At 35.5% G+C, this 21,639-nt stretch overlaps 4 protein-coding genes across 4 annotated transcripts; 2 read left to right on the top strand and 2 right to left on the bottom strand.

Annotated features, from left to right (window-relative positions):
- Positions 1-448: 448 nt before the first annotated feature.
- On the bottom strand, positions 449-7,030 carry LOC106663168 (endoribonuclease rege-1-like). Its single transcript, XM_014387791.1, has 5 exons — positions 6,732-7,030; positions 3,189-3,901; positions 890-1,108; positions 715-822; positions 449-653 (listed from the first exon to the last, which is right to left on the bottom strand). The coding sequence occupies exons 2-5, from the start codon at positions 3,839-3,841 to the stop codon at positions 557-559; spliced, it is 1,077 nt and encodes a 358-aa protein (XP_014243277.1). The 5' UTR covers positions 3,842-3,901; positions 6,732-7,030; the 3' UTR covers positions 449-556.
- Positions 7,031-7,614: 584 nt separating this feature from the next.
- LOC106663222 (dehydrogenase/reductase SDR family member 4) lies at positions 7,615-13,188 on the top strand. Its single transcript, XM_014387892.2, has 7 exons — positions 7,615-7,761; positions 11,856-12,036; positions 12,094-12,171; positions 12,231-12,377; positions 12,447-12,581; positions 12,642-12,697; positions 12,756-13,188. The coding sequence occupies exons 1-7, from the start codon at positions 7,649-7,651 to the stop codon at positions 12,868-12,870; spliced, it is 825 nt and encodes a 274-aa protein (XP_014243378.1). The 5' UTR covers positions 7,615-7,648; the 3' UTR covers positions 12,871-13,188.
- Positions 13,189-15,147: 1,959 nt separating this feature from the next.
- LOC106662968 (TP53-regulating kinase) lies at positions 15,148-16,048 on the top strand. The gene is made up of 2 exons (XM_014387425.2): positions 15,148-15,592; positions 15,651-16,048. Exons 1-2 carry the CDS (start codon positions 15,262-15,264, stop codon positions 15,959-15,961), a joined length of 642 nt encoding a protein of 213 aa, XP_014242911.1. The 5' UTR covers positions 15,148-15,261; the 3' UTR covers positions 15,962-16,048.
- A 2,123-nt stretch (positions 16,049-18,171) lies between these two features.
- Positions 18,172-19,747, bottom strand: LOC106662965 (39S ribosomal protein L39, mitochondrial). Its single transcript, XM_014387423.2, has 8 exons — positions 19,562-19,747; positions 19,315-19,500; positions 19,011-19,253; positions 18,730-18,945; positions 18,570-18,670; positions 18,438-18,509; positions 18,334-18,381; positions 18,172-18,274 (listed from the first exon to the last, which is right to left on the bottom strand). Exons 1-8 carry the CDS (start codon positions 19,608-19,610, stop codon positions 18,227-18,229), a joined length of 963 nt encoding a protein of 320 aa, XP_014242909.1. The 5' UTR covers positions 19,611-19,747; the 3' UTR covers positions 18,172-18,226.
- Positions 19,748-21,639: the final 1,892 nt, after the last annotated feature.

Raw genomic sequence — 21,639 nt, forward strand, 5'->3', positions numbered from 1 at the left:
AGAACGTAACAACACCAACTGTGATATATAAATTAAAAATTATAACTTGACAAATAATAAAGGGTTATTTTTGGTTTCAATGCTTGGAAAACCTCTCCAAAAACCCTCAATTAGGGTATTATACATTTGAAAAATTCTCTTGCAATAAGGTTGAATCTGAGTCAATAAAAATATACACAAACAAACAGTTTTTAATTTATTTTTAAAAACTTTACGACTGTAACAGTTGAACTGTACTTGAAAAACATAAACATATTTCACAGTAGAACTAATACAGTTCAACATATATAAAATAAATCAGCTTTGCCTTTACAAAATGTACATGGGAAAATATTAAAAAACATATTTTACAGGATTTAATTTATAAAAATAAGTAAAATTGTCAAAAACTTTTTTTAAATTTTTTTGACAATGGACCCCTAACGAATCATACTCATGCGCATGAATGAACATTGTTTAAAAAAAAAATGTATTTATTACACTTAAACTGTTAAACAAAGTTCATTTTCAAGAGTGTCTGTTTAAGTTGCTTCATTTTTCTCTCCACCTCGTTGTATTAGAATTTCAAAAACCTATCGAGTGTTGGGCCACCTCTACCTAATGGATCTCGAGGGAACATAAGCATGTCGTCAACCCATGTGAACATTAGCAGTCTGAAATAGAATAATTCAAAAATAAAAGTAAATAAAGAAAAGTACGATAGAAAATCATTACCTGTTTGCTATGGTTGATTCCCATTCAGGATTTTCCTGGAGAACATCCCTAAAGTTATCTCGCGTAACTATAATTCCATTGAGTTTATGAGCATATTCCACAATAAACCTACACGAAGGGAAGGTAATCAAATACGCCCATGGGTTAAGAAAAAAATAAAATGTTTAAAATTTACCTATCGTCGTAAGAGACCACCATGCGGCCGTGTACTGATCTACTCGGCGTGTACACGAGTACGCCCTCCTTTTCCATCTCATCAAGCAGGTGCGAGTCCCTTGTCGAAGAATGCCGCCTACGAAACTGCGGGATGAATGCTTTCACCATATGCCCGCGCTGTTTGAAATAGTCAACGCAAATTTTGAGTCCGAGGCTCGAAAACTGATCCCTACCGTGGCTGTAAATCAAAAGTTGGAATACTGGAGGTGTGCTCTTCCGATCTGATTGTGTTGCAGTTAAATTTTCCCAAACAAAATTCACTAACGCTGCCAGGAGTGCAAGGCTTTACACAAACTTATAACTCGGATCCTATTTACTTTCGTCCAAGTCATTTAGGGGGAAAAAAGACAAGGTAATTTATTCTTGAAAAAAATATTAATCACACTAATGCTGCCTCTTTCACTGATTTTAGTCCAATGCTGACTGTAACATACCAATTGCCGAATAATGAGAAATGCTTCATCACTTCAACAACCATTACCAATTGTAACAATAAATACTACTCGTGTTTTTTATTGTCCTATTTATGATGTTACAAGAAGCACCTTTCAACTGAGATACACAGTTAACGGAAAGGAATAAAACTTTTATGAAGTTACATGGTGCTTCTACCAACTGAGATACACAGTTAAAGGAAGCAATGATACTTTTAAGATGTAACAAGGTGCAACTTCCAACTGAGATACACGGTTAAAGGAAAGCAATAAAACTTTTATGCTGTTACAAGATGCATCTTCCAACTGAGATACACAGTTAAAGGACAACAATAAAACTTTTATGAAGTTACATGGTGCTTCTACCAACTGAGATACACGGTTAAACGAAAGCAATAAAACTTTTAAGATGTAACAAGATGCATCTTCCAACTATGATTCACATCGAAAAGATAGCAATAAAACATTTATGATGAAACAAGGTGCAACTTCCAACCGAGATACACAGTTAAAGGAAAGCAATAAAACTTTTATGAAGTTACATGGTGCTTCTACCAACTGAGATACATTTTATGAAGTTACATGGTGCTTCTACCAACTGAGATACACGGTTAAACAAAAGCAATAAAACTTTTATGAAGTTACATGGTGCTTCTACCAACTGAGATACATGGTTAAAGGAAGGTGATAAAACTTTTATGCTGTCACAAGATGCATCTTCCAACTATGATTCACATCGAAAAGATAGCAATAAAACATTTATGATGAAACAAGGTGCAACTTCCAACTGGGATATACAATTAAAGGAAAGCAATAAAACTTTTATGCTGTTACATGGTGCTTCTACCAACTGAGATACACAGTTAAAGGAAAGCAATAAAACTTTTATGAAGTTACATGATGCTTTTACCAACTGAGAAACATGGTTAAAGGAAGGCAATAAAACTTTTACGCTGTCACAAGATGCATCTTCCAACTAAGATTCACATCTAAAAGATAGCAATATAAGTTTTATGATGAAACAAGGTGCAATTTCCAGCTGAGGTATACAATTAAAAGAAAGCAATAAAACTTTTATGAAGTTACATGGTGCTTCTGCCAACTGAGATACATGGTTAAAGTAAGGCAATAAATTTTTTCTTAACTTACAAAATGTTTCTTCCAACTGGGATACCCAATTAAAGGAAAGCAAGGAAACTGTTAATCCAACGGACAATTTTCAACTCTAAATTTTTATAATTAGTTCAAGCAAGAAGAGGAAGGGTCTGTTTCAAAGACAATAACTTACATATAAAGCAAAACATTTCTGAAGTACTTGAACCGCCCAACCTTAGTCCTGATCTTGCTCATTCAGGCTACCATCTGGTTGCGATTGCTTACATATTACCGAAATGTTTCGTAGTTTAATGTATGAATGTTCTTACTTAAATTTATTAGCATGGGTATGCTCTAATCAGACAAATGTCTTCTCCGACTGTGAATATTGAAAATTTCAATGTTCCTTGCGTATAAATGAACAGCCAAAAGGTTTCCCTCTTTGTAATGTTGTATGAAAAAATATTACTGAATCTCAAAAACAGATAATTCCAAATCTGGATCCCACCAGTGGTGAAATTATGAAGGGGGAAAGACAAAAAAATATCTGCATTATTCTTTGATACTTGAATAATGGAGGTCACCTCTTGAGAAAGAAAAAAAACTTTCCTAGCTTTTTTCTGCTAACCCATAACTGAACTATGATCAAGAAGAAAGGAGTGAAGAAAATCAAGCTCCTTAAGTATTAACCAATTACACTCCTGGTCTAGCTAGAAAGCATTTTCTTACCCGAAAGCCACATTACTGCCGTCAATGACTATGGGTCGGAGGCCAGTCAACTTCTGTTTGTTCAGTGGTGATGGAAGGTAGCTACTGCCGATAGCCGCTCCTTTATCGCTCGTGTTATTGGCTCCAAGCATCTGGTAATTATTCGTCCAGTTTTTCTTTCTTGATTTTTTCCTCTTCACAGTCCTGATGACTCCGGTGCAAATTCCGAGCTCTTCACTGTCCGAAAGCTCGACGACAGAATCGTTCTCTTTCTCATCTATAATCTCGATACAGCTATCTTCAGACTCTGAACTATCAATGACAATTGTTTCTTCTTTTTTCATCTTTTTTCTCTTTTTCTTAGGACAAGGTGTCGAAGAAACTGTAATGACATTTTCATCCTCTAGTTCATTATTTACACCCGTTTGATCGATGACGAAAAGTTTGTTCTCATCGATGATCCTCGCTTCCCCGAACACTGAATCGTCTATCACTTTAGCGTTTAAGAACGATGTTTCTTCAATTTTCTTTTTCTGCTTTCTCGCCCTCTTCCTGCCTTTTCTACGAAATGAGACTGATTCTACTGATGTGTCCGCTACCTCTACTATCTCTTCAGACATTCCGATTTCAAGTTTGACAGGCCTCTCCATCAAAATCACATGCCTCCCTGGCATTTGTCGGTCTCCTAATAAAGAAGATCCCCGTTGAGCCTGGTTTATCGTTTCTTCTAACAACTGAGGAATACACGTCATGTATAAATAAATAGGTCGACTATAAGTTTTTGACAATTTGAAGTTCGACGATAGTCAAGTCCATTAACAAACGTCAGTTTAAAGTTACAAATTAAAATATATGAAATGAATGGAAACACTTCATCTATTATCATAACTGATCATAATATTTAATATTTTTTTAAATCAACAAGAAGACAATGACTCACCTCATTTAGCTGATTCACTTTTTTGACATGGCCTTTGATACATAAAACTGACTTTAACACTTTTTTCATTTTAAGTTTTACCATGCTGTTACGTGTTAGGCTAAAGTCAGTTTTGTTCAAACAAAAACTTTCTCATTTTTCACAAATTAAGCCATATTCTACAGTTTTAAAAACGTGGACAGGCTGAGACTTAAATGTATTTCCAATTTGAAACTAGTGGAAGCTCTAGTGCAAAAATAGTACTCATAAGAAAAAAGAATACAGGATCGCTTCCACTAACAAATCCAAAAATTCTTTTAAAAAAATAAATAAAAAAAAACCATCCTTGTTAAAGAGTGAATTTAAAGCCATGCGACGAGTACAATTCTAAACTATTAGATAATCAAGACACCTTTTAAGCAGGTTTATATTTAATCTAAGAATAAGACGAGTGTTTGCAGCATTTCGATAGAAAGTATGTACAAAAGTAGGATTTAAGCATTCCAGTAAACACCCATTAGAGAAAGTTGTACTTACCTTTTCTGCAGAAGGACAAGACATGACATGCTGAACAACAGAGCGAGAGACTGGCGGATGATAGTCGACAGAATGAGATTGATATACGATTTGTGTTTACAGAGATACACAGTAAAATGAAGACAATAAAATTTGTGATTGTCACAAGATGCGTCTCCCAACTGTGATATGCAGTTAAAGGAAGGCAATAAAAATTTTACAGTGTTATAAAATGCAACTTCCAACTGAAAATGTCGGTAAAAAAAGTTCCGAGATGTTACAAGATGCATCTTCCAACTGAGTCACACAAGTAAAGGAAAACAATGGAACTTTTATGCTGTTACATGGTGCTACTTCCATCTGAAATACTGTTAAAGGAAGATTATAAAACTTTTATTATGTTACAGAGAGATTCATAGTTAAAGAAAGGCAATAAAACTTTTATTGTGGTGCAAGAAATGTCAAAACTCAGATGAAAGCCAGAACTAGTGAGAAAGAATAAGGTACATGCTTCATCACCTCAACAATAATTACCAATTATAACAATAATTCACTAGTTTTAGTGGTCCACTTGAACAATTAATATCTTTCAATTAATTAAGGTTTTTAGTTGAGATATAACAAATACTACTCTTATTTTTCTCCTGACATTTATGTTACAAGATGCACTTTGCAACTGATATACACAGCTACAGGAAGCAAGGAAACTTCTACAATGCAAGATGCATCAGATGCAGCTTCCGACTGTAAATATGATAAAGTGCACCTCCCAATCGAGATGAACATCTAAAAGATAATAAAATATTTATGATGTTACAAGGTTTATCTGCCAACTGAGAAACACAGTGAAAAGAAGATAACAAAACTTTTAAAACGCTACAAGATGCATCTTCCAACTGTAAATACTCAGTTAAAGGAAAATAATACAACATTGATGATGTTACAAGAAGCATTTACCAACCATGATAAACAAACAGTTCAAGGAAGGTAATAAAACTTTTATATTACGAGAGACATCGCCCAACTGAGATCCCAACAAGGAAGGTAACAAAACTTTTAAGAAATTACGAGATACATCTTCCAACTGAGATACACAGTTAAAGGAAGACAAACTTGAGTACTACCACAAGATCATCTTCCACCTGAGATACACAGTTAAAGAAAGGCAATAAAAGTTGTATGCTGACACATCTTTCAAGGAAGCAAGGAAACTTCTATGTCAATTTAAGATGCATCTTCCAACTGAAATACACAATTAAAAAGTACTAAAACTGAAGACATTACGAGATGCATCTCCCACCAAGAGATACACCGTTAAAGGAAGGCAATTAAACTTTTAAAACGCTACAAGATGCATCTTCCAACTTAGGAACACCATTAAAGGAAGCAAGGAAAGTTCTATGACAATACAAGATCCATTTTCCTAACTACAATCTTAAGAGGAGCATCTCCTAACAATGATACAACATTTCAAGGAAGGCAATAAAACTTTTAAGACCTTACGAGATGCATCTTCCAACTGAGATACATAGTTAAAGAAAGGCAAACTTGTGTGCTACCACAAGGTGCATCTTCCAACTGTAAATCTTATGAGGTGCATCTCCCAATCATGATAAACTGTTCAAAGAAAGTAATAATTTTTTTTAAGTTGTTACGACATGCATCTTCCAATTGAGATACACGGTTAAAGAAAGGCAATTAAACTTTTATCTTCCAACTGAGATACACAATTAAAAGGTTATAAAACTTTTATGTTGCAAGTAGCTTCTTCCAACTGGGATACACTAGTCGATTATCAAAACGCGTCTCTCACTCTAATCAGCAGTCAAAATTCTTGATTAAAACTAATGTGTACTATTTTAACTGGCCTTCTTTTTTTAACCCTATAAATTCAATATTAAATCACTAGAGCCACTGTTCTTAGTCCAGAAACGTGCAACGGATGTACTGAAACGGATTTTACGTACAACGAACCAATACAAAAGAACATGTCCCCGGTAGAGAAGAGTGGCAAATGATTCAATAGCCCCGAAAAGGGCTTTTACTGGAGGGCGAAGGCCACGTTTATCGATCCATCCTCACTTGACAAATACTTACCTCGGTCGAATTATCTTGCATGTTGGACTTACCTCCGTTTAAAGACTTCCTCAATCTTCCAGCGTGAAGTGATAAGAAAGGGGAAAACTGAAAAATCGCCCTGGAAAAAGCGGGAGGCTCATCCAACGCAGGACGTTTTAAAGAACCAGATGGACGACCCAGAAAAGGCGAGCGGAATGGCCGGAAGCACCTTGAACCTGTTCTGGCGCTTCCAGAAAAGGCACAATTACGAACATACCGGTGAAATGTGCCGATTATAGGCCGTTAAAAATAATAATATATATATATAAATAAAAATAAAATTTCAAAACTTGTTTATAATTATTAGCTTGATTTTGAATAACATATGGTTAAATTTTGAAAATGAGTGACGTCAAAGAAGTACAAATTTTATATTTTCAACATTATTATAATTTTTCCCCCTTTATATTTAAGATTTAACTTTCAAAATATTGCTTCAAAACTGTAAAATGCTCCACTCTATCTTTATATTTTTGTAATTTTCAATCAAATTTGGTTCATTTTGATTGTCAATATTGACCACCTTTGGCTGAGCCAATAAACAAAAACCTCATTAGTTCTTATAAATCTTATAATAAATTTACCATTAAGTTTATTATAAAAAAATCTAGATCAATCTTATGATTTTACACAGTTATAGAACATTATTTAACCCTGAAAAGCATTTAATGATTTTGAGTCTTTTATGGTGATTTATGTAATCAGATTCTTGTAAGTTTCATCAGTATTTACGACTATACTTAAAGTGATCCATCAAAATATACCTTCCAAGTAGTTTTACTAAGAAAAGTTTTAATCTGTTTATTTCATTTTTATAGTAAAACAGTGACGTTTGTAGAGGAGCATGGAAGGCCCCTTCACTCTTATACCGTCAGTCCTGACAAATAAATAAAATTGATTAGATAAAACTGGTAATAAAACGTCAGTCATGTTGACAAAGTCAAGGCTGATCATTGGCAATTTTTTCAACTCGAGGAATATGACAACACAATGCCAGAGGCTCAAAGGCAAAGTGGCTGTTGTCACTGCATCCACTGATGGGTGACCTATATATATTTTTTTTATTACAATCTTTAAAATACAAATATTTTTCTCATTTTAACATTGTATCATGAAAGGAGAAAACAACCGTTGCTGTCCAGGGGCATCTCTACTCAGTGTCGTAAGAGTTGGTATCGTTATAGGGGAAAATTTGTTGAGGATTTGGTTTCTTAATGAAAGGCAAAATGTAGGTCGTTTTGAATGGTGGCGTTGAAGTTGACCAATGACTGGATTGGAAGAACTGTATTTATTGGACGATACAAAGTTTAGTCATTCTCTAATCAGTACGTTCAAATTGGTTTCAATGTGTCTTGCATTGTGTTTGTTTCTTTGTCAATACATGCAGTTTTCTTGATTACAATTCATAGTCATGCTGAACCGGCACTGAGTTACTTATTGGGTCCGTCTTCAGTCAGGGATGTGTTAAAGACAGTGCCGGTTCAGCATGATTTCACTGACTCGATCAACTCACTAATTTATATAGTAGTCCGAATTGTCTGTTTAAGCATTGCGTTCGTGTGTATTAGTCATGAGTATTCCGATCTGTGAAGAACCCAGGCGAATTTTTAGTTATAAATATTAATCCATTTGTATTAATTAATATTATTAATTAATAATTAATTAACATTAATCCTTTTTTATTAGAAACAGAGCCCCAGAGGTCTTGATCGAACCTGAATACAACCATCAGGTGCCTTTTTATAATAAAATTAAAATCAATTAAATTTCCTTTTTAAATTTTAATCAAAACTTTTTTTTCTTTTTTTTTTGGGTTTACGCTGGCATATTATCCATGAAGTTTTCTTCTATTTTCATTTTACTGTCGAGCGTGATCGGCTGACCAGGGCCAGGTCCTCGCCACGTGCCTGCACCACTCATTCAGCTCCATCATCTTCTCATCTAAATTTTCATGCTTGAAGATAATCAAAAAGAAACGTTTATCGACTTTAGAAATCCATAGATAATGTTGAAAGCTGATGGATCGTTGCTTATTAGGACAGATTCTAAGTTTATTGGTTTTGAAATGTTTGGACTTTGCTCAGATTTTTTAGCAGTTTGTCTCTTTCATTTTCATATTCTGGACATTCAAAAATTATGTGGGAAGGATTTGAAGGGCAATCGCAAGTGGGTCAGTTCGGAGACGATGCCAAACCGATTCTCTTCTTGTAGCTACCCCATAGGCCATGATTTGTCTTCAGTCTAAAAATAGTAGAATAGAACTCCTTTGACATGCCTTCTGAGCTATCGCCTTCCGAAAACCATGGTTTTTTTCTTGAGCTCAGGGAACAGTGACCTGTAATAATTGCCAACATTTGATGTGTTGTATTTTTCTTGCCACAGATTTCTACAAAACATTTCCAAAATGTTTTTCCCGTCATCTTTAGGAATTTTAATGTCAAGGGTTGGACCTTAATTTTTACCTTTTAATGTCAAGGCACCTCGTAGCGCGGGGGAACCGCACTTGCTTTTAAACTAATCAAAACTTTTCAAATTTAAATAAACAGTAATTTCATGCAAATCCATTTGCCAGACCGTTTGGAACGAGGGTGGATGAGTACTCACTGTTTACAGTTAATCTGCTGTGAACCGAAGCACTCTATTTTAGGGAATCCAACACTTTTTAAATTCTTTTCAGGATCACACATTTCTTTTGGTCTCTCATCTACAAGGAATGGTCTTGTTCATTTCATCATCACTTCAAGATCATCTGATATTAGAATATGCTTATGCACAGAAGAAAGTATTTGGAATCCCCTGTTCTAATTTCTGGAGGAATCGAGGCTGTTTTTATTCTTACAGTGTCTGGGTTCTTTAATTATATAGATCTGAATGGTAACAAAAAGGCAGGGGTGTAGGTACCTACCTCCCCATTGGGATTCAACCATCTATTGCTAAAACTTTAATTAAAAAAAAAAAAAAATGATTAAAAAGAAGTGGCAGCATCAATGGGCCGGATTGGCAGAAAAGCTCTCAAATATCAAAGAGATATTTAGGTGGCCATCAGAAAGGCTGAATGAAAGCAGATCATCCTCAACTGACTTCGAATAGCTTTATCAAGTTAACAAATGGATGCTAATTTTTAAACTTGCATATGTATCCAGTATGTAAAGTTTGTTCATGTGAAGATCCCCAGAAGGGAATCTTAAACGGGGTTGTAAAAATTTAAGTTTGTTATAAATATTAAAAATTAGATGTAGAAATAGGTTAGCTAATTGTGCCGGGGTGAGTAACCGGAGGTAGCCTGGAATCGCGGGAGCCGACCTGGTCCTTCTTGAGAACTCCAGTTGCAGCAAAAAAAAAGAAAAGAAAAAAAGCTGGCGAAATAATGACAGCTGGACGTTTTCAATTGAGAAATGTGGGTCGATCCCGGGGCAATCACTCTAGAAAAATTGGCTGTTGTGCTGACGAGTGGCCTTATTGCTCAACCCTCAGGATTAGCCGATGCCAGGACTCATCCGAAATAGCTTAATGACCTGGAGAGGACAAAGGGCAATCGGGTCACCCGGAAGTGTTTTCAAAATACAACTGTTCCCCACCTCCTCCCTGAATGGATTGGTATAAAAAGGACAATCAGAGAGTCAGAAGAGAGTCCGAGAAGAGAACCCGGGTGGAGTCCGAAGAGAGAATCTGGGTGGAGTCCGAAGAGAGAATCCGGGTGTAGTCCGAACCGACGGAACAGATGCACGTATTCCAGTCCTGTGAGTACAATTTTTGTCAGTTGGTTTGCGGGAGATTTGGAGAACAGTTGGGCGATTTCGAGCTACTTTTAGTACTACGATCCCAATAATTAAGCCCCTAGTATTAAGGTTTCGTTATAGAGAGTAAGAGCATTAGTTCTATTTAGAATTGGTCTTCCAGTAATAAGTTTTGTATATGAATTGTTTAATAGGAAATAAGGTTGCTATTTATAAGAAGGGTTAGGGCGTTATTCACTCGTTGATTATACATATTGGGAATTGTACAGTCATATCAAATAAAGGGACCTGGTGTTTTGTCTGAATTGGTGTATCTTTTCCCCAAACCTCCTTGTCCAGAGTTAGTAGTCAGTAAGGAAAGGGTGTTCACCCGTCAAGCCGGGCAACCTGACAAATCTTACCCCTAAAAGGCTTGACGTGCCTAGAGTGGAGTAGCTCGCTACCCTCTCAGAGCACCCTACGAGAGACGGTGTTCGAATGAGCCGCGAGCCGCGCTCAGGGAAAAAGGGAAACCGCTCGTCACAGTTCACATGAGACATAATTGAAGCATCCTTAGCTCCATATTAGAATTTCTCAGTATCAGAATTGTGCTTGGGCAGTATTTTGGGTCCCATACAAAAAAATTTAGAGGAAACAAGTCTGTTTTTATTTTATATTATTAGTACTTAGAGTGTCTTGGGAAAACGATGGTGCCAACCTCCAGACCACTGCTATCCGGCTCTCTGATGCTAAAAGTAAATTAAAAAAGCATAATTATAAGAAAGTCCATCATTGGGCCAGGTCAGTAGAGAAGTATTGCGCATCAAGAGTACTTTTAGTAATTGGCCTTTGGAGGATCTGACCCATAGAAGGTCATCCTAACCCGATTAAAAATAAGCCATGCAAGGTTAGCACATGGATACTTACTTCTGGGTCAAAGCCCACGTATCCAGCATATAGAGAAAGATAACTTGATGTGTCCCCCCTAATTGAATTGTTCCATATAGAGAGCTTGTAGGAATGCCACCTGAAATGAGAATCGTACTTGAGCATGTAAGCGAGTATCTAGGTCCCTGTTCTTTTTTTTAGACTTCTTAACTAGTATATATCTTGGTTTTTGCTTTTTTGTGTGTATTGAGACTGAATGTATTTATTACCATGAATGTGTAATGTGAAATGGCAGAATATTGCGTACCCCATCAACCCTTAATTAGGTTAGTTATAGGTGTAAAAGGTGATGGAATTTACATTGAATATTCCAACACCCTAATACTTACCATAATTCTCTTGTTAGTATTAGAAAACAGTGATAGATCATTTGAAGTTGTGACGGTTTAACGCCAACCAAGTGTGGTACCCTGGTACAGGGAAAGCCATTTGTTGTTATATTCATTTTTCAAGATTTCTTAATTATTTCAGGATTGGACTTGCTATTGTAAAGAGGTTTGCAGAAGAAGGCGCCAAAGTTGTGCTGAGCAGCAGAAAAGAGAAGAATGTTAAATCGGCTGTTGAACAGCTGCGAAATACTGGACTCGAGTCTGTTTCAGGCATAGTTTGCCATGTTGGGAACAAGCAGGACCGGATCAATCTCTTCAAGCATGTAATGTTTTAAATGTATATAAAAATGAACAAGATTAAAAAAAATTGGTTTTGTCAGGCTGAGGAGAGATTCGGCGGTGTCGACATACTAGTGTCCAATGCTGCCGTCAATCCTGCAGTTGGCCCTGTCTTGGAAGTAAGGTTTTATTATTTTTAGTCCCAAAACCTGGGTAAATTTAATTCGTCTCTTAACAGAGCAGCGAAGATGTCTGGGACAAGATCTTTGATATAAATGTCAAAAGCGCTTTCATGCTCTCGCAAGAAGCTTTGCCTTATTTGAGAAAAAGGGGCGGCGGTTCTATCGTGTACGTTTCTTCCATAGCAGGCTATCAGCCATTTGATGTAATTAATTTTTTTTTACAAGGGTAATCTGTTATTAAAGTTAATTTTAATTTTGTTTAAAAAAAAAAGATTCTAGGTGTGTATTCTGTAAGCAAGACAGCACTGTTGGGCTTGACAAAAGCAGCATCTTCGGATTTAGCCCTTGAGAATATCAGAGTCAACTGTGTCGCACCTGGTATTATAAAAACGAAATTTTCATCGGCTGTAAGTTCAAGCGAGTATAAATTCAGAATTATCGTACTGATAATAAATTTTTTTTTTCAGCTTCACGAATCAGAAGAAACGCACGAAGCATTATTATCACATATCGCAATGAAAAGGTTTATTGACAGCAATTAGTATCGATTTAGTTGAATTTTTTTTTAAAATTTTTTTCAGGCTGGGAAAACCATCGGAAATTGCGAGTACAGTTGCATTTCTCGTTTCCGATGATGCTTCGTACATAACGGGAGAAACCATCATCATATCGGGAGGAATGGCTTCCAGGCTCTAAATCGTAACCTTAGGAATAATAGAAAATCATCTGTGATAGAGCAATAGTTGATCAAACCTATTGGTAGAAATTTAGAAACTGATTTGGGATTTTATATTTTGATTTGATTGATTAGTTTGGAAAATAAAATACTGAACATTATGTCTATACTAGAAGTAAGTAAAAATAAACACAATTACATAATTTTAATATATTAATATCTACAAAAGAAATTGTGTCTTCCTAGTACAACATATAAATTTGTACACAAAAAGGTGTCCAAAAAAAAATGTATATGTTTTTAACTTTTATTATTTTAAAATAAACGCATAAAAGATTTTTGTTTTTTAAATAAGAAGGGGACGAACGCCAATACACCATAGGAAGATCTCTTCTCAGTCTGAGTGGAAATGCGTAAGATCCTGGTTGCCTGGAATTTCTGTGTTTAACTTGACCTTAGAACAGAAAAATTAGTTTATGAGCAATGCCCGTCCTATTATCCTCTAACAGTGGTATAAATGTTATTGTTCTAATTGGAAATAAATAGTGAAAATAAACAAATTATTTTCGTAAGATTTCAATGCTACATCAGGTGTACCACAAGGTGGACTTCTCTCACCCATACTATTTAAAATCATTTCATTTCTATCCCTCAATTTTCTTCTCAATCTTCAATTCATAATTTCTATCTCTCACCCATACTATTCAATCTCTATATTAATGACTTAAAATATGTTAAGAATAGCAATTTTCTTCATCCTGATGATGTGATGCTTTATAAAACCATCATTTTTACTTAGGCTTGCTGACTTGTCGCTTAGGATCTTTAGGCCTTTTTGGGAGGTTGAGTACTCTGGCTGATTTTAAAAGTTGTCATTCAGTTAATATAAGTTTTACAGTCAGAGATGTGTTGCATTGTGGAGGTGTTTTTCTGTTCATGAGGTGTGTATTTGGTGTGTCCGATACGTAGCCTGGTCAAAGTTAATTCTTCTTGTCTGCTTTGCCGGAAGGATGTAGTCCACCTGACAGAATCTTTGATGCTTCGTAGTTTATTGTCTATGATATGCCACGCAATTCATGTTTTATGTGTGATTCTAAATCCCCACATGGGTACGCTGTCACTGGAATTCCTTGTGTTGTTGCTCTTTTTGCTTGGATATTAACTTGAGTATTGCTTTGAATATCATATTGAATATATCATAACTTTTAAAAATGTTCGATAGTTCAATAGTTAAAAATCAAAACTAATTTGGTTTTTCACTTAAAAAAAAAGAGGTTTTATGTAATAAGCAAAAAAAGTACAACTTTGTAAGCACATTTTTCCTAATTTTATTACTTATTTTAAAAAAAATGAAAATATTTATAATGAAAAAAATTTGAAAACAAGTGGGATACTGTGATACTTACTAGCCTGGTAAGTGGTTACACACTCTGTAACTAGAGTGTGATACTGCGATATCACACTCCGTCACTAGAATTCCTTGTTTTTTTGCTCTTTTTACTTGAATATCAGCTTGAGTATTGCCTTGAATACCATGTTGAATATATCATCACTTTTAAATGTTCGATAGTTAAAAATCAAAGTTTATTTGGGTTTTTCACTTTTCAAAGAAAAAAAAAAAAAATTAGAAAAATACTATTTAGGTTTTTTTAATAAGCGAAAAAAGTACAACTTTGTAAGCCCATTTCTCTTAATTTTATTACTTATTAAAAAACGAAAATATTTATAATAAAAAAAATTTGAAAACAAGTGGGATACTGTGATACTGGTCTGGTAAGTGGTTATACACACTGTAACCAGAGTGTGATATTGCAGTATCACATTTTGTCCCCAGAATTCCTTGTTTTTTTTGCTATTTTACTTGAATATCAGCTTGAGTATTGCCTTGAATATCATGTTGAATATATCATCACTTTTAAATGTTCGATAGTCTAACATCAAAGTTAATTTGGTTTTTCACTTTAAAAAAAAACAAAAAAAACTATAGGTATTCAGATATCGTGAGATGCGGTCGGGTGTGATACTGATAGGTGTGATATCATACCCGACCGCATCTCACGATATCTGAATAACTATCGATTAACGGTCACTAATCTCTACACATTTCTACACGGGAAAAAAACTATAGGTTTTATTTAATAAGTTAAATTTCTCTTAATTTTAATACTTAGTTAGGGATGGTTACTTAAGGGATACTTATTTAAAAAATGAAAATATTCACAATGAAGAAAATTTGAAAACAAGTGGGATACTGTGATACTAGCCTGTTAAGTGGTTATACACTCTGTCACCAGAGTGCGATACTGCGATATCACAATTCACAGACTGTTATATACTGATGTTTTGAACCGGCGATTGCTGACAAGTCGAAACAACTTTAGTTTGTTTTTTCTTTATATATCTGTGATAAAATGGCAAATTTAGACGGTTTCGACCTTTGGAAACAGGGCGCGGAGGCCAAGATGTACACAGGAGCTTTCCTCGGTGATGAGGTAGTGGTTAAAGAACGTTTCCTCAAGAAATACAGGCATCCGGACTTAGACGAAGCCCTGAGCAAGGAAAGGCTGAGGAACGAAGCAAGAGGGATCCTCAGGTGCAAGGCGGCAGGTGTAAAATGCCCAACTGTCTACTACATCGACCTGGATCGGCGGTTGATCTATCTCCAAAAGCTGTCCGGCGCGTCGGTTAAAGAAGCGCTTGATGACGGTACAGACAAAGCGCTTCGAATCGCTGAGCTTATCGGTACAAAATTTGTTTTATCAAACAGCTAATGTCGTTTGTTAATTTTATTAAATTACAGGAGAGAGCGTCGGTAAAATACACTCAAACAACTTAATCCACGGAGACCTTACGACGTCTAACATGATACTGCAAGATGATGAAATATACCTTATTGACTTTGGCCTTTCAACTGTGGCTCAGAGCGCTGAAGACAAAGCCGTTGATCTTTACGTCCTGGAAAGGGCCTTGTCGAGTACGCACGAATTGAACGAGCAGTTCTTCATGACGATAATCAAATTCTACCGCAAAGCCAATAAAGGGAGTAAAGAAGTTATGAGAAAGTACGAAGAGGTCAAAGCTAGGGGGAGGAAGAGGACTATGGTAGGATAATAGTTTGTTTTTAAATACTGTTATTTATTAAATTGTTTTCTTTTTACTGTTGTGTTATATTGCAATAAAACCTCTCTTAACAGACAAGTTCTGTAAAAAAAAAAAAAATTATATACATTTTTCACCAGGAAGCATAACAGTATTTCCTAAGCTTGACGAGTCTCCACCTCCTTCCCATCTGATTAATAAATGTACAATCCCAAAAAGAACAGGGGCAGGCCTGAAGAAGAGTCAGTCAGAGTCTGAGAACAACACTGGTATGGCCATGGTAGACGGCGTAGAGAAGAGTCAGTCTGGAGTCAGAGAGGACAGTGAGGCAGTCAGAGTCAGGAAAGAGAACTGCTGCGGCCTGGTAGTCAGCATAGTTTGCAGAAGCGGAACCACATCCAAAAATTGTTTTCATTACACCCCACTTCCTAACCTTAACACCCTAGGGGTATCAGTGGCTGGTTTAGGCATTGACAAAGCGCTCAACGATGTAAAACTGGGTTTCCACTGCGCGAAACTTGAAGCTGTTTCGCAAATCTTGTCTTGTATTGTGGAGACTTAGCCGGGACTGCTAACCTTTCAGCAGGAGGATGTTTCAAGGTCAGCCGACTGCCTGTTGGCCTTTTAGTGCGCATCAAAGTTGTTTGTTTCGCTTCATGTAGACTTGTCTCAATTATGAGAATGGACTAGGAAGAGTGCATTCGACTTATCCGAATATATCACAGCTACTGATTTTTCTGATATGCTAAAGATAAAACTCATTAGAACATGAGAGAGGATGCTGGAAGGAAAACATCAAAATGGGACAAACTGTCGATACTGTTAAAGCGAAAATGAAAACTAATGAGGTTCGCCGATGAATAATTCTTTGGTCCACCAAGGTTTTCTTTTTAACGTATACAAGTATTGCCATGATAGGAAACGCTGATGCAGCATTTAGTGTAATTATTAAAGGTGTGCTTGTCTCACGCTGATGGCTCACTTTGTTTTGCCTAGTAGAAATCCAGCTTAAGGTAAACGCCCTGGATTCGAATCAATTTCATTGTTCAAGAGTGTCCGTTATAGAGAAGTTTCACTGTATATAGACATTAATTGGGAAAAAAAACCCTTAAGATCTTGAACTGGCCGGCGCTAGGGTGTAACACTTTGCAATACATAAAAGCGTTGCTGGTTTAGCGTATTCAATTGATTTAAGGCAGTGTAAATTCTAATCCTTATAATTAAATATTTATTATTCTATTGCAGGTAAAAGTCCTGGATTCGAATCAATTTCATTCTTCAAGAGTGTCCGTTATAGGGATATTTCACTGTATATAGACATTAATTGGACATAAAAAAAACCCTATGATCTTAAACTGGCCGGCGCTAGGGTGTAACACTTACGCAATACATAAAAACGTTGCTGGTTTAGCCTATTTTTTTTTTTTTTTTTTTTTTGGCGTTAGCTAGAAGGAAGAGACGTTTCGGAGGTAAAATAGCAAAACGACCACTATCTGCGTACTGTACAAACGTGACTAGGGAAAAAGAAAAGCCTCTTGTGATTTTTCTTTCTTTCTTGGGTGTTGAAAAAAAGACTAACAACCTTTTCTACACTGAGACCTACAAAATAATTCCTTTCATACAAAATGGCTTAACATCCAACTTCACTTGGGTGACAATGACAAGGGGGTACGATTCTCAATTAAAAAGCCATTTGTTGTGCCGGGATTCGAACCAGACGACCTCACCACTTGACCCTTGGTCCCCTTTGCTGTATTGGAATATAAACATTTTTCCCCTTTACATATTAGACCTTTGAAAAGTATAAAATTATACAAAATTTGTTGTATTAAAAAAAAATTTCTTTTTAAATTAATATACTACAGCTTATTGTACTTTATTCCTGGCTCCATTTTTTGTGTGCTGATGTTCTTCCTTTGAAGAAACTCATTTTTGAAGGGGGTTGGGGCCAAGTTCAGGGTCACTGAGATATGATCCCGCCCTAGACCTTCTATTGATGATGCCGTGTCAATTTCTTCCAATTGCGGTCACCATACCCCTTAGGCGTCAGAAAGAAAAGACCGCAGGATCTACCAGCCAAGAGTATGACACCTTAACCACTTGGCTACCACAGTCCCTGTATCCATTATAAAGGAGTTTTCTTTATTATACAAGCCATTCCCTAAGTAACTAAATCACCGCACCAATTCTGAATATGAAAAGCATTAAAAAAAAGTAAGAGGTAAAAAAAGAATTAATATTTATTTATAAATGACTATAAAAATACACGAGGAAAATTTACGCAAGCTGTTCTTCCAGTGAGGGTTCTGTGAAGGTAGATTTATTCTGTAACAAGAATAAATTGATTTGAATATGAGAAGAGAAAAAAAATCTTAATAATTTACCAGTTTTGCGGCTCGTTCCTCTATGATTTTATAAGCAAACTGATTAAGCTGGGGACAAAAAAAGATTACTAAAAAACAATTTATTTTGAAGGGATGTTACTTACTAAAAGTCCTTTAGGGAGGGCAACTCCTTGGAACCTAAACAAGACTCCATCCTCGCTCTCGATTTTATGGACCTGGAAAGTCGGGAAATTATGATTTTGAATTTTATACAAAAAATAAAAATTTTGACTTACAGCAGCAATCGTACACCTTCCGATGAAAGATGAGTTACCTACGAGTGGCCCCTTGCTGATATCTATGTGCGTTCCGACTCGATAAAGTGTTATATGGCCATCTATAAAGCGTAAATTAAATCTAGAATTTTTTCTCTCTCTCGATATATTAAAGACAAACCTGATTTATTGGCTATATTCGGTATTTGTTGAAGTTTAAACTTATTATCGGAAAATATTTCCTTGGCCATTTCCTCGGAGACTTGAAGCCTTTCGAATGGTAGACTCTGATTGACTAATTTGGCCATTTCTGCAGAAAGGACTCGTAGCTCATTCTTAGTCGGGTTCCAGTCGTCCAGCGATAAACTAGCATCGTACAGAAAACTCCCGCTCGTTACTGATTAAAAAGAAAAATAATTAAGAAACGTTCAAGTTTGTTTAAAAACCGCTGATTGATTATACTTTGCGGGGAAGGGAAGCTGTGAAGGGTGACTTTGATATGGTCGGAGAACGCCGTGTTGATCACAGCGCCGAGAAGAAACGAGCAAGATTTCCAAAACGCCTTGTTCACCAGGTAAGGGTCCGAGTCGTTAAAACCGAGAAAGTTAAGATGGCACGACTCTTCAAATGGCCTGTGCATATCCCATGGCGTTTGATTGTCCACAATCGCCAATGCGCTTCTACCAGCGACAAACTGCGATATATCTAACAAAAGATAAACTTTTAATAAAGTTTTGCATTTATTATTTTTTAAAAATTATCTCACGTAATGCGACATCATGAGGCGTTGAAATGTTTCTGTTCATGTACAACGTAGCTTTTTCCGGTAAGCCGTCGTAGGATATTTCAACCTTCTCGATACGTCCGACGTTGTGCATCTGCCTGTTCGCTTCTGCTGTGAATACATCATTCTGATGCTTTACATACGCAGGGGCTGTATTTACAAATCTTTCTAAAAACGAAAAAAAACAATAATAATAAATATAAAAACAAACAGGATAATAAAAACTCACTGAAAATAGTCAAAGAACGCCCGTAACCCAAGAAAGTTAAGACTTTCATTTTTAAAAATCCGGTCAACCACGTTTTATATTTATTTACATATATTTTAAATAAAACATTACTATTTTTTTAAACAAACATCTTAAAATTGCAAAAGTGAAAAAAAACGTGAATAGAACCTGGTGGATAACCTTCCAATTTACGGATATACGGAACCTAAACATGGATATCGACCATGAATCGATAAATAATGCATGAAACAAAAGTAACGACGAAAAATGATCATATATTTTATATTAATTCAATATTTATTATAATATTGTTCATTTAAACAAATATCTTTATTTATTTACTACCATGCCCTTATATCTCATTTTTAGTCTGGCATTCGAAAATTTCTTAATCGTGGGGCAACCCCTCAAAATCTCAGATGATAACCGCCTCTGTTTGATTTTTTCCAATGCTTTCGGCTCCATAAATCATAATTTCCTTAATTGGAAATTTATTTTATCTTATCTCCTTATTGTCTCAGAATTCAGTGAGTTAAAGCTGCAAATTCTTTCACATCTTCTCTTTCGATTTCAGCTTGTGTACTCCAAGGCTATATTCTTGGACCTTTAGTCTTTTCCAAGTTCCTAAATGATCTTAATTTCTCCCAATTTCATTTTATGCTGATGTCTTTAAAAGCTTTAGCCTTTTTCTCTAGAATTGTAAGGCTTTGGAATTTACTTTCCCAGGGAGTACTTTCTACTTCCTCACAGGCGTTTTTTAGGCCCATGGCACCTTTGAAAAATGACACAAATCATCTTCTTTCGTTTCTTTTCCCAGTTTCCTTTTTTCTTTCTCTTTCTGGTTTTCTTTCTTAATGCGGTTTCATCAATGTATTATAAATATGTGTGGTGATTAGTGACCGTTAATCGATAATTATTCAGAAATCGCGAGATGCGGTCTGGTGTGATGTAGGTTTCAGAAAAACATTTTCTTTATCGTGCCAACGTTTCGATCTTTATTGAGATCATCTCAGGGCTCAAAGTGTTTGTCTTCTGTGTAATTGTGCCATTCTTGCGTGTTGTGTACGTGTGTGTGGCTCTCTCAACATGACACGCAAGAATGGCACAATTACACAGAAGACAAACACTTTGAGACCTGAAGATGATCTCAATAAAGATCGAAACGTTGGCACGATAAAGAAAATGTTTTTCTGAAACCTACATCACACCAGACCACATCTCACGATTTCTGAATAAGTATTATAAATAATTAATATTTAAAGAATACATTCTTGTAATAAAAAGTAGTAGTAAATAGTAAGACAATTTATTTCTAAAATATGAGAATTGATAAATTATGGTTTAAGCAATATAACTTCAAAAAATTGTCATATATTTATATTAATTTAATATTTATAATTATTAATTTGAACAAATATACTTATTTATTTACTACCATGCCTTTATATCTCATTTTTAATCTGGTTTACAAAAATTCATAATCGTGGGACACCCCTCAAAATTTCAGATGATAACAGCATTCGGCTCCATTAATCATAATTTCCTTATTTGGAAACTTATTTAATTGTATCCTATATTTTTCAAAACTCGGTTCTGCAAATTCTATCACCTCTTCTCTCTTAATTTCAGCTTATATTCTTGGGTTATATTCTTGGACCTTTAATCTTTTTTAAGGGCCTAAATAATCTTAATTTCTCTCAATTTCATCTGTACGCCAGTAGTCTTTGTAGACTTTGTAGCCCATTCTATGTATCCTTTGTTCAGTGTTTTGGCCACCATATCTGACCAAGGGTCTGACCATTGTAGTGTACAACCAATATGCCATCCTGAGGGTTATACACAGTTTTTGTTCCATAATCTCTGGCCAATGCTTAGTGGAGCCTTTTGTCAAGGATTATACCTAGCTACTTTGTTTCTTTGGAGAAAGTTAAGTCTTCTTCTTTTATAGTGGGTGTTTTTAGATATTAATTTAGCTTACTTCTTCTTGTAAAAGGTATGAGATGTTTTCTTAGGGTTTATGTTTAAACCTGTTTTCTCAATTCATCTTTAGGTCATTTTGTATCTGATTTGATAACGTC

This window comes from Cimex lectularius, unplaced genomic scaffold, assembly GCF_000648675.2.
Source record: "Cimex lectularius strain Harlan isolate CLEC.00 unplaced genomic scaffold, Clec_2.1 scaffold185, whole genome shotgun sequence".
Classification (NCBI taxonomy): Eukaryota; Metazoa; Arthropoda; class Insecta; order Hemiptera; family Cimicidae; genus Cimex; species Cimex lectularius.

What these genes read in the sequence shown, in the direction of transcription:
- LOC106663168 (XM_014387791.1), bottom strand. Translation starts at nt 3,841, where the DNA reads ATGCCAGGGAGGCATGTGATTTTGATGGAGAGGCCTGTCAAACTTGAA. An exon ending in GGCAGTAATGTGGCTTTCGG is followed by an intron (nt 1,109 to 3,188) that starts GTAAGAAAATGC and finishes TTTGATTTACAG; the next exon opens with CCACGGTAGGGATCAGTTTT. An exon ending in GTGGTCTCTTACGACGATAG is followed by an intron (nt 823 to 889) that starts GTAAATTTTAAA and finishes CCCTTCGTGTAG; the next exon opens with GTTTATTGTGGAATATGCTC.
- LOC106663222 (XM_014387892.2), top strand. Translation starts at nt 7,649, where the DNA reads ATGTTGACAAAGTCAAGGCTGATCATTGGCAATTTTTTCAACTCGAGG. An exon ending in GGATCAATCTCTTCAAGCAT is followed by an intron (nt 12,037 to 12,093) that starts GTAATGTTTTAA and finishes TGGTTTTGTCAG; the next exon opens with GCTGAGGAGAGATTCGGCGG. An exon ending in TCACATATCGCAATGAAAAG is followed by an intron (nt 12,698 to 12,755) that starts GTTTATTGACAG and finishes AATTTTTTTCAG; the next exon opens with GCTGGGAAAACCATCGGAAA.
- LOC106662968 (XM_014387425.2), top strand. Translation starts at nt 15,262, where the DNA reads ATGGCAAATTTAGACGGTTTCGACCTTTGGAAACAGGGCGCGGAGGCC. An exon ending in TCGAATCGCTGAGCTTATCG is followed by an intron (nt 15,593 to 15,650) that starts GTACAAAATTTG and finishes ATTAAATTACAG; the next exon opens with GAGAGAGCGTCGGTAAAATA.
- LOC106662965 (XM_014387423.2), bottom strand. Translation starts at nt 19,610, where the DNA reads ATGAAAGTCTTAACTTTCTTGGGTTACGGGCGTTCTTTGACTATTTTC. An exon ending in GAAGGTGTACGATTGCTGCT is followed by an intron (nt 18,510 to 18,569) that starts GTAAGTCAAAAT and finishes CCGACTTTCCAG; the next exon opens with GTCCATAAAATCGAGAGCGA. An exon ending in AGGAACGAGCCGCAAAACTG is followed by an intron (nt 18,275 to 18,333) that starts GTAAATTATTAA and finishes TTCTTGTTACAG; the next exon opens with AATAAATCTACCTTCACAGA.